Here is a 15125-nt window from a genome sequence, read left to right as displayed (position 1 = left end):
ATGACTTTGGGCTGATCACAAATTTTTTTGACCCTGACTCACCATACTAATTTTATCTTTTTATTCTGTGATTTTGATACTTGGACATCTTGGGGATTTGCTGACCCTGAAGGTACTGCATTTCGCAGGGCTAGCTAACTTCCTGTGTGCATGTCTTTCCTGTGCTAACCAACCATCCCAGAGCCCACACCCCTAACTACTTCCTCTTAGGAGCTCTCACACTCCAGGTCTAAATTCTGAGCCTACATCCCTAATCACTTCCTCTAGGGAGCTCTCACACTCCAGGCCTGAATTCCAGAGGATTGTTAGACAGGTGGGGACAGCCACTGTACCTCAAATGTGACAGAATTATCCAAATGTGAAAACCATAATAGAGGCTCTTGCTCCAGTTGCCCTCTACTCCCTCTGTTCCCTGGCAGGCTCTTGTGCTTCTTTGTGTGGCCCCCTAAGGTATAGCAAGTACCATTCTTTTGGAACCTGTAAGTATAATAAACCATCTTTTCAATGGCATTAATCTCTTGTCTGTTAGCCTCATCATACCTGAAAGGTAATGAAAATAGCTGGGCATGGTGTCACATCACTGTAATCCCAGCAATTTAGGAGGCTAAGGCAGGAGGATAACAAGTTTGAGGCTAGCCTCAGAAACTTAGTAAGACCCTGTCTCAAATAAAAAAGAAAAAGGGCTGAGGACAGAGCTCAGTGGTAAAATGCCCCTGAGTTCAATTCCCAGTATTTAAAAACTAAAATAAAATAAATAATGAAACTATATTTCAAATATTCACCTGTAAATTGAGTGGAGTGAGATAGCTGACATTTGAGCTACTTCCTGTGTCTGAAATGAGACAATAACTTCTCTTTTCCTAGCATTATTATTCAACCATCTATAAGAACTGCCTGGAAATAAGAAGGCATGCTCTGTGTTTGTTTAGGGGGATGGGAATTTTATTAAAATCAAATAGACTAAGAGAAAAAAAAGATCTAAGTCATAGGTATACAACTTAAGGACTTTTACTAAGGTGGCCCAGGGAGATAATCACCACTTGGATCAAGAGTCAGAACTTTACCGCTCTCTAAAAATCTCCTGTCATACCCATCCAGAGGCAATTACCATCCTGATTTTTCACAATGCAGGTTGGTTTGATTTCTTTGTAACTTCATATAAATGGAAATATGAGCTTGAACTCACTTATTTCATTCTCTGAACAATGTGAGGATTACACATGCTGTTGGATATAGCATGGACTTCTTTTATTGTCACACCTGTATAATATTCTATTATGTGAATATGGTACAACTTATTTTCATTTGTGCTATTGATAGAAATTATGGTTGTTTCCAGTTTGTAGCTACTAATCTTAATCCTGCTGTGAACACTTTTGAGTAGGTTTTTTCTTTGTATATACCTAGGAGAGAGATTAATGAATCATAGAGTACATGCATGTTCTGTTTTAAATAGTTTATTTTATTTTATTTATTCTAGTTTGTTATATAGACAGCAGAATGCAATTCATTTCATATTACATAAATAGAGCACAATTTTTCATGTCTCAGGTTGAACACAAAGTAGAGTCACACTGATCATATTTTCATACATGTACTTAGGGTCACGATGTCTATCTCATTCCACCGTCTTTTCTACCCTCACACCCTCTGCCTTCCCCTCCCTCCCCTTTGCCCTATCTAAAGTTCGTCTGTTCCTTCCATGCTCTCCCCCAGCCCCATTAGGAATCAGCATCCTTATATCAGAGAAGACATTTGGCATTTGATTTGGGATTGGCTTTCTTCACTTAGCATTATATTCTCCAACTCCATCCATTTACCTGCAAATGCCATGATTTTATTCTATTTTATTGCTGAGTAATAGTCTATTGTAGATATATACCACATTTTCTTTACTCATTCATCTACTGAAGGGCATCTAGATTGGATCCACAGTTTAGCTATTGTGAATTGTGCTGCTATAAACATTGATGTGGCTGTAGTATGCCGTTTTTAAGTCCTTTGGGTATAGTCCTAGGAGAGGGATAACTGGGTAAAATGGTGTTTCCATTTCAAGATTTCCAAGGAATCTCCATACTGTTTTCCATATTGGCTGCACCAATTTGCAGTCCCACCAGCAGTGTATGAGTGTGCCTTTTCCCCACATCCTCACCAACACTTATTGTTGTTTGTATTCTTAATAGCTGCCATTCTGAATGGAATGAGATAAACTCTTACAGTAGTTTTGATTTGCATTTCTCTAATTATTAGAGGTGTTGAATATTTTTTCATATATTTGTTGATTGTATATCATCTTCTGAGAAGTGTCTGTTCAGTTCTTTGGCCCATTTATTGATTGGCTTATTTGGTTTTTTTTTTTTTGTTGTTGTTGTTGTTGTTGTTTGTGTGTGTTAAAGTTTTTGAGTGCTTTATATATCCTAAAGATTAGTGCTCTATCTGATGTGTGAGGGGTAAAAATTTGCTCCCATTCTGTAGGCTCTATATTCACTTCACTGATTGTTTCTTTTGCTGAGAAGAAGCTTTTTAGTTTGAATCCATCCCATTTATTGATTCTTGATTTTAATTCTTGTGCTATAGGAGTCTTATTAAGGAATTTGGGGCCTAATCTGACATGATGGAGATTTGAGCCTACTTTTTCTTCTATTAGGTGAAGGGTCTCTGGTTTAATCCCTAGGTTCTTGATCCACTTTGAGTTGAGTTTTGTGCATGGTGAGAAAAAGCAGTCATGAAATTCATCTGGAAAAATAAGAGACCAGAATAGCTAAAGCAATCCTTATCAAGAAGAGTGAAGCAGGTGGCATCACTATACCAGACCTTAAACTATTAACAAAAATGGCATAGTTTTGGCACCAAAATAGACTTGTAGACCAATGGTACAGAATAGAGGACACAGAGACAAACCCACATAAATACAGTCATCTTATATTAAACAAGGGTACCAAAAACATATATTGGAGAAAAGATAGCCTCTTCAACAAATGGTGCTGGGAAAACTGGAAATTTATATCAACAAAATGAAATTGTTTTAAATAGTTTATGACAGTTTGGGGAAGCAATTGTACCAATATTAATTCCTTCTAGCATAGGACGAGTTATAACCATTTCATTTTCTCTTAAGTGTACCACAGAGAATTCTATTGTTTCCTCTTTAGCCATATTAGTGGGTATATTTAAGTTGTATTACCCCAATGACTAGTGGAGCTGAGTACCTTTACATAGAATTAGTAACTGTATGGATATCCTCTTCTGTGAAAGGCCTTTTCAAGTATTTGCCCATTTTCCTAAGATTTATCTGTCTTCATCCTACTGACTTTTAACCATTTTTAAAAAGGAGATATTTGACCAAGAACCTCTTCTACCTCTTTAACTCTCCAAATCTTACCATAAGAGCAATAGCTACCATGTACTGAGGGGATTTATGTAATCATCTCACTAATAAGGTAATTATTGTTATTATTGTTGTTGATGATTATTATTATTGCCATATTCAGAGAAAAATATTAAGGTTCAAGGAAGGTAATCAATTGGTCCAACTGATGCAACTGGTCAACAGCAGAGCCAGGATTGGGACCCAGGGCTTATGCCACAGCCTGTGCTCTGGACCACAGCACTCCCTACGTCACAGGTGATCTTCAGATAGTCTTTCCATGATATATATATATATTAATCAAATTATGAAAAACCCTTCCTGAGTTTTCATGTACCCTTTTTCTGTTTTATTTCTAATCTTACCACTATCTAACATAATTTTGTTATTTTATTTTCCTTCCATTTTAGAATCTAAGCTGTAAGAGGACAGGGATATTGATGTGTGGTACCTACCAGTGTAGTCCCAATGGCTTGACAGTGCCTGGTCCATAGAGTTCCAGGGTTTTTGAATTAATGCATAAATGAATGCATGAACACATACTAATAACTAAGTCTGTATTTCTTTATCCCCTCTGGGTAATATTTCTAAAAATTGTTTTTTCTTTTCCTAGGTTTCCCTGCCTCTTTTCAGTCTTGACTTCAACTCTGTCATTTCCTTACCATGTGCATCTTCACACGCACTGCCCAACACGCAGCCATCAATAATAGTTAGGTAGGGACCACTGACAGCAACGGTCCCTGAGGTCTAGGTGGGTGCAACCAAGTGCCTAGACTAGCGGGATGCTTGAAGGGGAAAACTGGAGGTTGGGGTCCTGAAGTTCAGAGTCCTTGAGTGACTCCAGATTCTTCTCTCCCCGCCACCCCTCAAGCTGGACTGGTTTTACTGGGTTCCTAATGGCCCATGCTCAATGTGGATGCCCCCACCCACTACCAAGGAAGATGTAACAATGGCCACAGACATGGGGTCACTACCCAATGTCCAGCAGTCCTGTCTTCAGATGCTTTTTTTTCTGCGGCAACTGGGCTGATGGCAGCCAGACATGGTGAGAAGGGCTCTTTGGAACTCCAGGGGTATGCAAAACTGAAGAAAAGCATTGCAGTGAGGGGCTGGACTCTGGGTCCCTCTTTATTGGAACTAGGAGCTACATCTGTTAAAGTTCCCACATCTGTTAAAGTTCTTCTTTTGCTTTCTTTGACAGCTTTGTGACATACTGGGGTTTATTAGGGCTGAGTATAAGAATTAATATGATGCATATATCTATGATTTTGTGTGTGAATTTAAGAATATAATACATATAATTTGAATATTTCTAAATTCACAATCTTCAGTGAAAGACAGCAGATTGTAGACCAGGGAAGAGTGGATGTTACACTTTTGAATCCAGAGCTCTCTGGAGGCAGAATTCTTCCTTAGGGGAGAAAAGTCTTTTTGGGCAGAATTCTTGATCAGAAGAGTATAGTTGTTTTTTCCTCTAAGTTTTTCAACTGATGATACAAGGCTCATCATATAGAGGATAATCTGCTTTTGTTAAAGTCTACTGATTTAAATGTTAATCATATAACAAAATATCTTCATGGCAATGAAAACTTGGCCTCAGGACCACGCAAAGCTGACACATAAAATTTGCCATCATATATGGCTAATTCCTCTGAGGAAGAACTCAAAGGAGAGCTTTAAAAAATATGTTTCTTTCCTCTCCTTTTATAATAATTTACATAATGCTTTCAGATTTATTTTAACAACATCAATTTGATGGCATCTTCTGTATTAAAGTGGAAGAATGTTTCATTCACATCAGTATTGCTGAAAAGGACAGGGCATCTGATGGACCCTAATATTTTCCATGAATAGAAAGCTACATCAGAGAAGTTGGTAATGCAGTGACAAAATGTAGTGCTAGGTGGTGAAGTCTAGAGAGTTTGTGTTCTGGGTGGATGAAAGTAGCGATTATTCTACTTAAGGAGAGTTGACTTCCTTAAAGTTGAAGGGACATGTCTCATCCTGAAGGACAGCCAACAAATATAGATGAAGCATTGGTCACATCAGGCACCGTGCCAGGGGCTGCCCTATTGCAGGTGTAAAGCAGACATGGCCTTTTCTGTGTGCAGTTCACAACCTGGTGGGAAGTCAGCTATCAACCTGTGATCCAGACACAAGTGATATGACATGAGAAGAGGATATTGTGGAAAGTACTGCAGGACTCCCCTAGCACGTGACACAAGGGAGTTTTAGCTTAGCAACTGTCATGTAATATGCCTGAAAGTAAGTGTGGGTAAGCCAGGTGAAGAGAGAGCAGAAGGACAAATTGATTGGCAGGAGAAACAGCATGTATGAGATGCTATTAATTCCATAATTGCTGCAGAGTAGAGTACAATTATCACTGTGTGGACAGGTGAGAAAGTGGAGGTAGATGCAGGTCAGGTAATAAAGCAACATTTGTGCCTTCAAAGGGAACATTATCTTAAGAGCAATGCCAATCCTCTGAAGCACTAATAAGGAGAGAGTTGATCGATTTCTACTTACAATGCTACTGTGTAATTGAAGCATATTGAAAGTGAAGGGTATTGAGGCATAGAAACAGGGACATGACTTAAAAGACTCTTGAATAGTCCAGGTGAGATATGATGACATCATGGACTAGGAATGTGGCCTTGTGATCAGGAGTGGAATATATGTGATGTGGTATGTTGGAGTTGGTGGTAAGAGAAAAGAATGAAAGAAACAGCTCACAGACTTCAGATCTGATGCTGCATTCCTTTTCTGAAATATGAGAGAGTAGATGAATAGGAGGGTGGAACAGACGCAGTGCAATCTGATGAGAGTCATTAGTCATTATGGGACACAGAGATTTATTGGTTGCTTACTGATTTTTATTTTATTTAGAAATTTATTTTTTGGACCACTGGGGATCAAACCCAGAGCCTTGAGCATACTAGAGAAGCACTGTATCACCATGCTATATCCCCAGACCCTAGGTCTGAGTTTAAAATGGTAATCTAAGACATTGGAGTAGATGAGTTTTTCTTGGGGGTGTATATAGATTTATAATAATGGCATAATAAGAACATCAACATATAAGACACAGATGGAATGGGAGTCAGTTGTGTTTCCCTGGGATTAGCAGTCAGGCAGGTATAAAAAATAACAAAGCATTTTGTCCCAAAAGCCAATAGATAAGAATGTTTAGGAAAGGATAAAATATTCAAACATGTTCCCTAGAAGTTAAGAAAAAGACATCAATGATGATGTGGAGAATAGACATTCGGGCATTAAAGATTCCAATTATTATAAAGAAAATGAGATTAATTGTTATAGAATGAGTATCAGATAATGTATGTTAATAGAACTATGTTCATTTCTTTGGATTGTTGAGGGATTTTTAAAAATTATTTTCTCTGAAAGATACTGGAGATAGAGGATGACAGGAAGGAACCAAACTCTCATCTCAGAGTTCCTCCTTGTGGGCTTGCCCATCCAGCCAGGGCACCAGAACCTGTTCTATGCCCTATTATTTTCCATGTATCTTACCATCATCCTGGGGAACCGCATCATCATCATTCCCATTTGCTGGATTCTCATCTCCACATAACCATGTATTTGTTTCTCAGCAACTTGTCTTTCTCTGATCTCTGCTTTTCCTACGTGACCATTCCTAAACTATTGCAGAACAAGCAGAGTCAAGTTCCATCCATTCCCTTTGCAGCCTGCCTGATTCAAATGTACTTCCTCCTGCTATTTGGAAACCAGAAGAGCTTTCTCCTTGTTCTCCTTTCCTGTGTGGAGTTCATAGCCTATGACAGCTGTGCAGCCATCTGCTTCTTGTACTACACTGCTGTCCTGAACCCTGAGCTGTCCCTCCCTGGTGGTGCTGTCCTGGGTGCTGACCATGCTCCATTCCATGTTGCACACTCTGCTCATGGCCAGACTTTCTGTTCAGACAACCTGATCTTACACTTTTTCTGTGACATATATGCTCTACTGAAACTGGTTTGCTCTGATACTCATGTGAATGAGTTGATGATGTTTATCATGGGAGGACTCATTATTGTCATCCCATTCCTTCTGATCACCATGTTCTATGCACAAATTTTCCCCTCCATATTCAAGTTTCCTTCTTTTTGTGGTATCTACAAGACCTTCTTCACCTGTGGCTCCCACCTGTCTGTGGTGTCAGTGTTCTATGGTCTCTACTTATGTTCATCATCTAACAAATCTAATGTGAAAAATTCTATTATGGTTCTGATGTACACAGTGGTGACTCCCATGCTCAATCCCTTCATCTGCAGCCTGAGGAACAGAGAGGTGAAGGGAGTTCTGAGAAGAGTGTTGAGTAAAGAGACAATTCTTCTCTGTATCATGGTCAACCTTGTGATACATACATAATTTTATCCAATATAAATGTTGAGTCTGATATTTGATTATTATTGCAGATATTTCTTTCCATGTTTCTATTCAAACAGAAAATTTCCGATAAATAAAAACTGAAATGGAGAGTGTAGTTGATGTAAAAGATAATCTCAATGACCTGATGGGAAGGTGTCCTGTTTGTTAATTCTAGATAACCTTGAAGGCATAATTTAAATCATTTAATTGAAGTTTCTGTTGGAAGCTCTTAAACCACTAATTTATCATGTGTTCCTTTTGAAAACCATAACTTGGCTTTAAATGATAGTCTGTTCTCCCAGGTCAATGCTAAGATTCAAACAACTCAGGTCAGCAGTCACTCTTGTAAATTTAATTTTTCATTTCTAAGTAGAAATCTCTATCTGAGCAAGTGTTTATATCATTCTCAACCATTTTACTTCTCTTTTCTTCTCATGTCTGCATTTTCCTTCCTTTTTACTTGATGTGTATTTAAATGCACATTATGTTTACCTTCTTATAGCAGTTTAATTTGTGTTTGTTGGAAACTAAGTCCTCTTGGGGCCCTAAATGTTGTTGCCTCAAGCATGGTCGAGGAGGCCAGAATCTGCTTTTCAACTTCCCTCTTTAAGCATCACCTTTCCTTCCTTGGTTCTTTAAGTATTCCATAAACTTTACTTCCATGATCTTATTTAACTCCTGTGATGATTCCATGAAGGACAGGAAAAAATTATGATGTCAGAGCTTGAATAGATGAGATGGACATTATCCTAGGTACATGTATGACTGCATATATGGTGTGATGCTACATTGTGTGCAACCAGAGAAATAAAAACTTGTGCTCCATTTGTGTACAATGAATCACAATGCATTCTGCTGTCATATATACCTAATTAGAATAAATAAATAAATATTTAAAAAGATTGAACAATGTGTAATATGAACATGCCAGTGTTCCACTATGTGTCAGTACTGAACCTATTTAAAACCACCAGATTATTGATTGTGGGGGTTCTTCTCACCTAATCCCACCTGAGAAATAGAACGTGCAGCCTTACATTTTTTTTTTTCTGTACCAGGGATGGAACCCAGGACCACTTAACCACTGAGCCACATCCCCAGCACTTTTTATATTTTATTTGGAGACAGGGTCTCACTAAGTTTCTTAGGGCCTCATTAAATTACTGAGGCTGGCTCTGAACTTGTGATCCTCCTGCTCAGGCTCCTGAGTAACTGGTATTACAGGCATATGCCCACCACACCCCAGCTCAGCCTTACACTTTTCAGTGTCAGCTGTGTGTGTCATTGTCTGTTTCCATTCTTGGTCATAGGCTTCCTTGTCCCCTGCAAGTGATGACGACAAAATGTATCATTTCAACTTCTCTTAAATGGCACTGACCTCCACATCTCTGCAGCCAATTTCATAGTTTTTGCCCTCATTTTTTAATGGATATGTTCACTTGATACTTTCTGACACAAAGTTGAACCCTTTATTATCTATGCACATACGCTCTTTGTCCTACATTCCATTTCTTGATTCACATTACCTTCCAAATAGCTACCTAATAAGCTGTGCATGTTTGTGTAAATATGGGTGTATGTTCACAAAAAGGATTAACATTCTCAGTCATATGGAAAAGGATTATCATGTTGGGCCCTCATCTTATACCCTGTACTAAGTTACAGGATAGACAGATGGCCAAAAGAGAGGAATATGGTTGTGGCTATTTCCCTAAATTAGTGCTGCCAAGTTACATTTAGCTTTCTAAAAACATCATTTTCAAATGCTGGTGACAACAGACCCAGGTAATTGTTAGCATAATTGCAACCATCTTCCTTTTCCGCCACCCCCACTTTATGAATACTGTTCTTATTCCCAAGATAAAACTTACTGGTCTGGAGACGTGCTGGTCTCCCCCTGTTTTCTCATTGAGAGATGGGAGGCAACTTTCCAGCCCCTGAGATAGGGATGTAGTGATTTCCCTGTTCTCTCCTTGAGAAGATAAAACGACATGCTGGTTTTCTTTTCCCCCACCACCCACCACCTTTGGAAAGATAGGGAAACTGCCTGCCTTTGTTTCCAAGAAACAAGACTTGCCTTCCACAAGATCAGGAGATGCTCACTATGTCAGTCAAAACTAAATCCGCCCCTAGCCCCAGCCATGATTCTAGCCTATAAGAGGTAACATTCCAAGGGGGAGTCGCTGCTGCCGTCCCTGCTTGCTGCTGCTGTCCCTCTCTCTGTGCAGAGCAGCCTTGTCAGGCTCCTGACAACAAACCCACTTTTTATCCCAGATGTGTGTGTGTGATTAGTCCCGTGCCACTTTTCTTTCAGTAATAGTGTTCTTAATTTGGTTCATGGCTTACTATTTCCTCCAGTTCTTACTCCTTAACATTTGGGGGGATGCCAATGAGGCTCTGTGTGCCTGCCATTTTCTCCCCATCCTTTTCAGGAGAAATAGATGCAAATCAGTGCACATTTTACCCTGTGGCTTTGAACTAGTAGAAGATTCCAGAAAATTGATGAACATTTTTCAAAGTTTCGGGGTAATTTGGGGTCCTCTTCAATTCTTACAACTTAGTTATTGATTTCAGGAGTGATCAGGTGATGAGAAATGAATTAATTCCCAATCAATGTCATATACATAAATGTCTTAAGTATTTTTGGGATACTTTAAAATTATATTCAAAGATAACTTTATATTTTTTCTACTTTATAATTATCTTTACTTTTAATGCTAGAAAAGAAAATACATCCTGAAATAATGTACTATTTTTCATTTTAATTAAACAAATTCTTTCATCATGGTTATATGCAAGGTGAAAATACAATTAAGTTAATATAATTAAGTTAAGCTCTTAGTTTGCATGGTCATATGTATGACATTTTAAAAATGTAGCTTCTGAGTTTTGCATAAATTTAAATATTTTCTTGTATAAAATATTTTTAAAGATTGTAGTTTATATTTAGTGCTTTAGCCATCTAAAATGCACTTTCATTATGTGAGTAAAGAATTCATTTAGTATTTTACCATGTCAATTATTCCAGTACCATTCTTAGGTACTGCCTTCTTCACCTACATTTAATTTAAATACCATATTCATCATAAAACAATCCCCCCCATAGGACTGTTTCTTCAGATACTTCCTCATTTCTTGTAACTTTTTTTCAATTCCTATACAAATGTATACTTGTATAGGAGTTTTTAAAAGATATATATTGATATTGCTAGGCATGGAACCAACTTACATTTCCAGGTTTTAAAACAGAAATTTTACTTATTGTCTCTTTCATGTAAATTTAAATTTAAGTTTTTTCATTTCCATAAAAATAATTCCAGTTGGCATTTGGCATGAATTTCATCAAGTGTCCTTGAGGAGAACTGAAGTTGTTCAAATCTCATCAAATTGTAGATAGTTTTGATCATGCTGATTACGAAACCCAGGGTCTCATGTAGGCTAGGCAAGTGTAAATTGTATAATTTTGAATTGATCGGCTTTATTACATCAAAATTAATCTGCAAAAGCTGTTTAAAATGACCATTCTTCTGATGAGAAATTCTTAGACACAGATACCTTAATACTATTGAATCATAAAGAAATAAAGACCAGAACTTACCAATAACAAGTAGCAAATTAGAATCAATAATAAAAAGCCTCTCATCAAAGAAAAACCTAGAACATAGATGACTTAACTGTTGGGTTCTACAAAATAGTTGAGAATGATTAATTCCAATTTTTCTTATGTTATTCAAAAAATTTTCAAAAGTAATTCTTCCAAACACATCCTATGAGACCAGCATTAACCTGATGCCAAAATCAGTAAGGAAAGAAAATTTCATGCTAATATTTTTTATGAACATATATGCAAAAACTTCTCAGTAGAATAATACTTTGCTGAATCCAAAACCACATTATAAAGATTTTCATCATGATAAAGTGGGATTAATCCCTGAGATGCAAGAATGGTTCAAAATACAAATCAATAAACATGATACATGACATCAATAGAATGAAAGACACAACCCATGATTATCTCAATAGATATGGAAAATGTATTTGATAAAATTTAACACCTCCAAAAAACCCTCAAGAAATACTTCATAGAGGGAATGTACCTAAATATAATAAAAGTCACTTACAATAAGCCAACAACTAAAATTATGGGTACATCTGAAAGCTTTTGCTCTAAGCTCTGGAAGAAAAGGATGTTCACTTTTACAAATTTTATCCAACATAGTGTTGGAAATTCTGTCCAGAGTCACAGGCAAGAGAAAGAAGTAAAGGGCATCCAAAATACAAAAGAGAAGTAAAATTGTTTGAATGACATAATCTTACATCTTGAAACCCCCCAAATTCCATAAAAACATTAAAATTAACAAGTGAGTTTAGCAATTTTTCATGGTACAAAATAAGCATACAATTTTATACCAAAAGTGAATTCTATGAATTGGAAATCAAGAAAACAATTCAAATTACAGTAGCTAAAACGTTAACTAAAATACCTATAAATTTAACCAAAGAGGAAAAAAGATCTCTACTATGATAATTATAAAATATTGTTGAAAGAAACTGAAGAGGACACACACACACCAAAAAAAAAAAGAAAAGAAAGAAAGAAAGAAAGAAAGAAAGAAAGAAAGAAAGAAAGAAAGAAGCATCCCATATTCATGGATTGAAAAATCAATATTTTAAGTGGTCCATACAGTTTGTGATTAAAATACATACATTTAAAAAATAGAAGTCCATAATACCCAAAGTGATATATGGGTTCAGTTTAGTCCCAATTAAAATGTCAATACATTCCATCAATGCAATTTCTACAAAAATACCTATGACATTCTTCACATAACTAGATAAAACAATTCTAAATTGTTTAGAATAAAAGGAATAGCGAGGAAGTGAAAGAATTGCTGGGAGCTTTTGAGAAAGTTCTGGCATTCAGATAGTTGTGGGGTCAGCAGATTTATGAATGGAGGAAAGAAATAGGTTTGAATGCCATCACCTACAGAGTACAACTAAGGAAACAAATAAATGAAGAATGGAATCAACCCATGCTATAGAGAGCTGAGTTTAAAAAAAGAATGGGTACTTCCCTCTTTTGGAAGTGGGAGAAAATCAAAAGAAACCTCAGAATCATTCTCTGATTTTGCATAGGCTGAACAACTGATTTTCTGGATGACATGGAAAGTCAATGAATTTCCTATTTTGCAATCCCAAACAATGAGTATCTTTTCTACTTCCTTTGAACTGTCATGAGTGTATAATAAAAATATACATGTCAGGAAATTATTCAAAGTCAAAATACCAAGCAAAAAGACATCCTTTAAAACTGAACCAATCTCAAGCTTCCTTGCCCAGTCCTGGAGAAATAATTTATAGGGTTCCTGCCTTATGTAATTACAGGTAAAGACAGAATTATCAGCATTACAAAAGGGTTAGAAAATGTATTTAGGGTCAGGGAAGGGCAGAAAAAGTAACATAGACATGAAAATAAATCAGGGATATAGGAAAGTTAAGTGATAGAATGATGTCAAAATTTGTGCAGAAAAATTATGTAGGAGATATTAGAAGGAGCCTGGGATTTTGAGATATTTAAATGTTATTGGGCAACAACCTAAGATTATGAAGCACTGTTTAAAAATTATGCCATATTCAAAGCATGTTTGAGACAAGATAACAAAATACAGGGGTATCTTAAGAATGTAAAGAATGGAGTTCCCATAAAACAGTAGCCCTTATCCTGTGCTTTCCCAGGATCACCAAGAAAAGAGAAACAGGAAGGCATAGCCAGGTTAACAAGACCTCCTTCCAACTAATCAGCTAAACTTCCTCTCTTTTATTTGTTGAACAATTAAGGGATAAGCTACTTCATCAGAAGTTACCATGATGTGGGAAACAATCTACAATAATATCCCAATATTAATATCAACAAGTTTACTGGATAAAATGATGTAAAAGCCCCAGTTATTTGTATCATACACAGAAGGGAATTTTCTTCTGACAAAAGACTCTTCCTAGGGCTCCCTTCATGTCTCTGTTCCTCAGGCTGTAGATGAAGGGGTTCAGCATGGGAGTGACCACAGTGTACATCAGAGACATGACAGTGTCTTTCACAGTAGAATTACTAGCTGATGGACATAAGTATAGAATTATGACTGGCCCATAGAACAGAGACACCACAGAGAGGTGGGAGCCACAGGTGGAGAAGGCCTTACGGATACCTCGAGCAGAAGGGACCTTGAACATGGAGGACACTATCTTTGCATAGGACACAAGAATGAGTAGGAATGGGAAGACAAGAAAGAGTCCTACCACAATAAATATCACCAACTCATTGACATGGGTGTCAGAGCAGGCCAGCTTCAGCATAGCAGACATGTCACAGAAAAAGTGCGGGATTACGTTGTCCACACAAAAAGAGACTTTTGCCATGAGCAGGGTGTGCAACAGGGCATGGAATGTGGTCAGCACCCAGGACAGCACCACCAGGGAGAGACAGAGCTTGGGGCTCATGATGGTGGTGTAGTGAAGGGGGAAGCAGATGGCCACATAGCGGTCATAGGCCATGGCCACAAGGATGAAGTTCCCAAGGTCTCCAAAAAACAGAAAGAAGTATATTTGTGTCAGGCAGCCTGCATAGGGGATGGAGGGGACTTGACTTTGCATGTTCTGTAGCAATTTGGGCATGGTGACAGAGGAAAAGCAGAGGTCAGAGAAGGACAAGTTGCTGAGAAACAAATACATGGGTGTGTGCAGATGGGAGTCCAGGCAAATGAGAGTGATGATGAGGAGGTTTCCCAGGACAGTGGTAAGATACATGGCCAGGAACAGGGCATAGAAGAGGTTCTGGTGCTCTGGCTGGATGGGCAGGCCCAGGAGGAGGAACTCTGAGATGAGAGTTTGGTTTTTTCCCATTATTATTTGTCTCCAATACCTTTAAGAGAAATAAAAAGGCCCTTTAAAAACCCAAGTGAAAATGATCATTTTTTTCTCATACACAGTGTTTACGTGTTCTACAATAGTTGATCCCACCACCATCACAATAAGTGTAACCTTCAAGTGTCTTTAATCTCTATGATCATTTATTACTTTTTCTCATCTTCTTTTCAACATGTTTCAGTAGCCCATTCTTTCCTATTCCTAAGTACTTATCTGTTTGCTTCTGTCACAAAAGGAGTGTTGGATTTTCTCTTCCCTGCCTGATTGGTCATTCTTCGCAACTGTAATTGGTTTCTCTCTCTCTCTCTCTCTCTCTCTCTCTCTCTCTCTCTCTCTCTCTCTCTCTCTTTCTCTCTCATACAGACACACATACACACACACACGCCACTTTTGGGGGGGTAACCTTGATTGATAAAGCTTAGCATGGTTGGGCACAATGGCATGTCTCTGT

At 37.7% G+C, this 15125-nt stretch overlaps 1 protein-coding gene across 1 annotated transcript; it reads right to left on the bottom strand.

Moving 5' to 3' along the window:
* Positions 1-13708: 13708 nt before the first annotated feature.
* Positions 13709-14650, bottom strand: LOC144255866 (olfactory receptor 1). The gene has a single exon (XM_077800912.1). It carries the CDS (start codon positions 14648-14650, stop codon positions 13709-13711), a length of 942 nt encoding a protein of 313 aa, XP_077657038.1.
* Positions 14651-15125: the final 475 nt, after the last annotated feature.

This window comes from Urocitellus parryii, chromosome 7 (assembly GCF_045843805.1).
Source record: "Urocitellus parryii isolate mUroPar1 chromosome 7, mUroPar1.hap1, whole genome shotgun sequence".
NCBI classification, from domain to species: Eukaryota; Metazoa; Chordata; class Mammalia; order Rodentia; family Sciuridae; genus Urocitellus; species Urocitellus parryii.
Note: the sequence above shows the minus strand (reverse complement) of the source record. Positions and strands in the feature narration are given on the sequence as shown.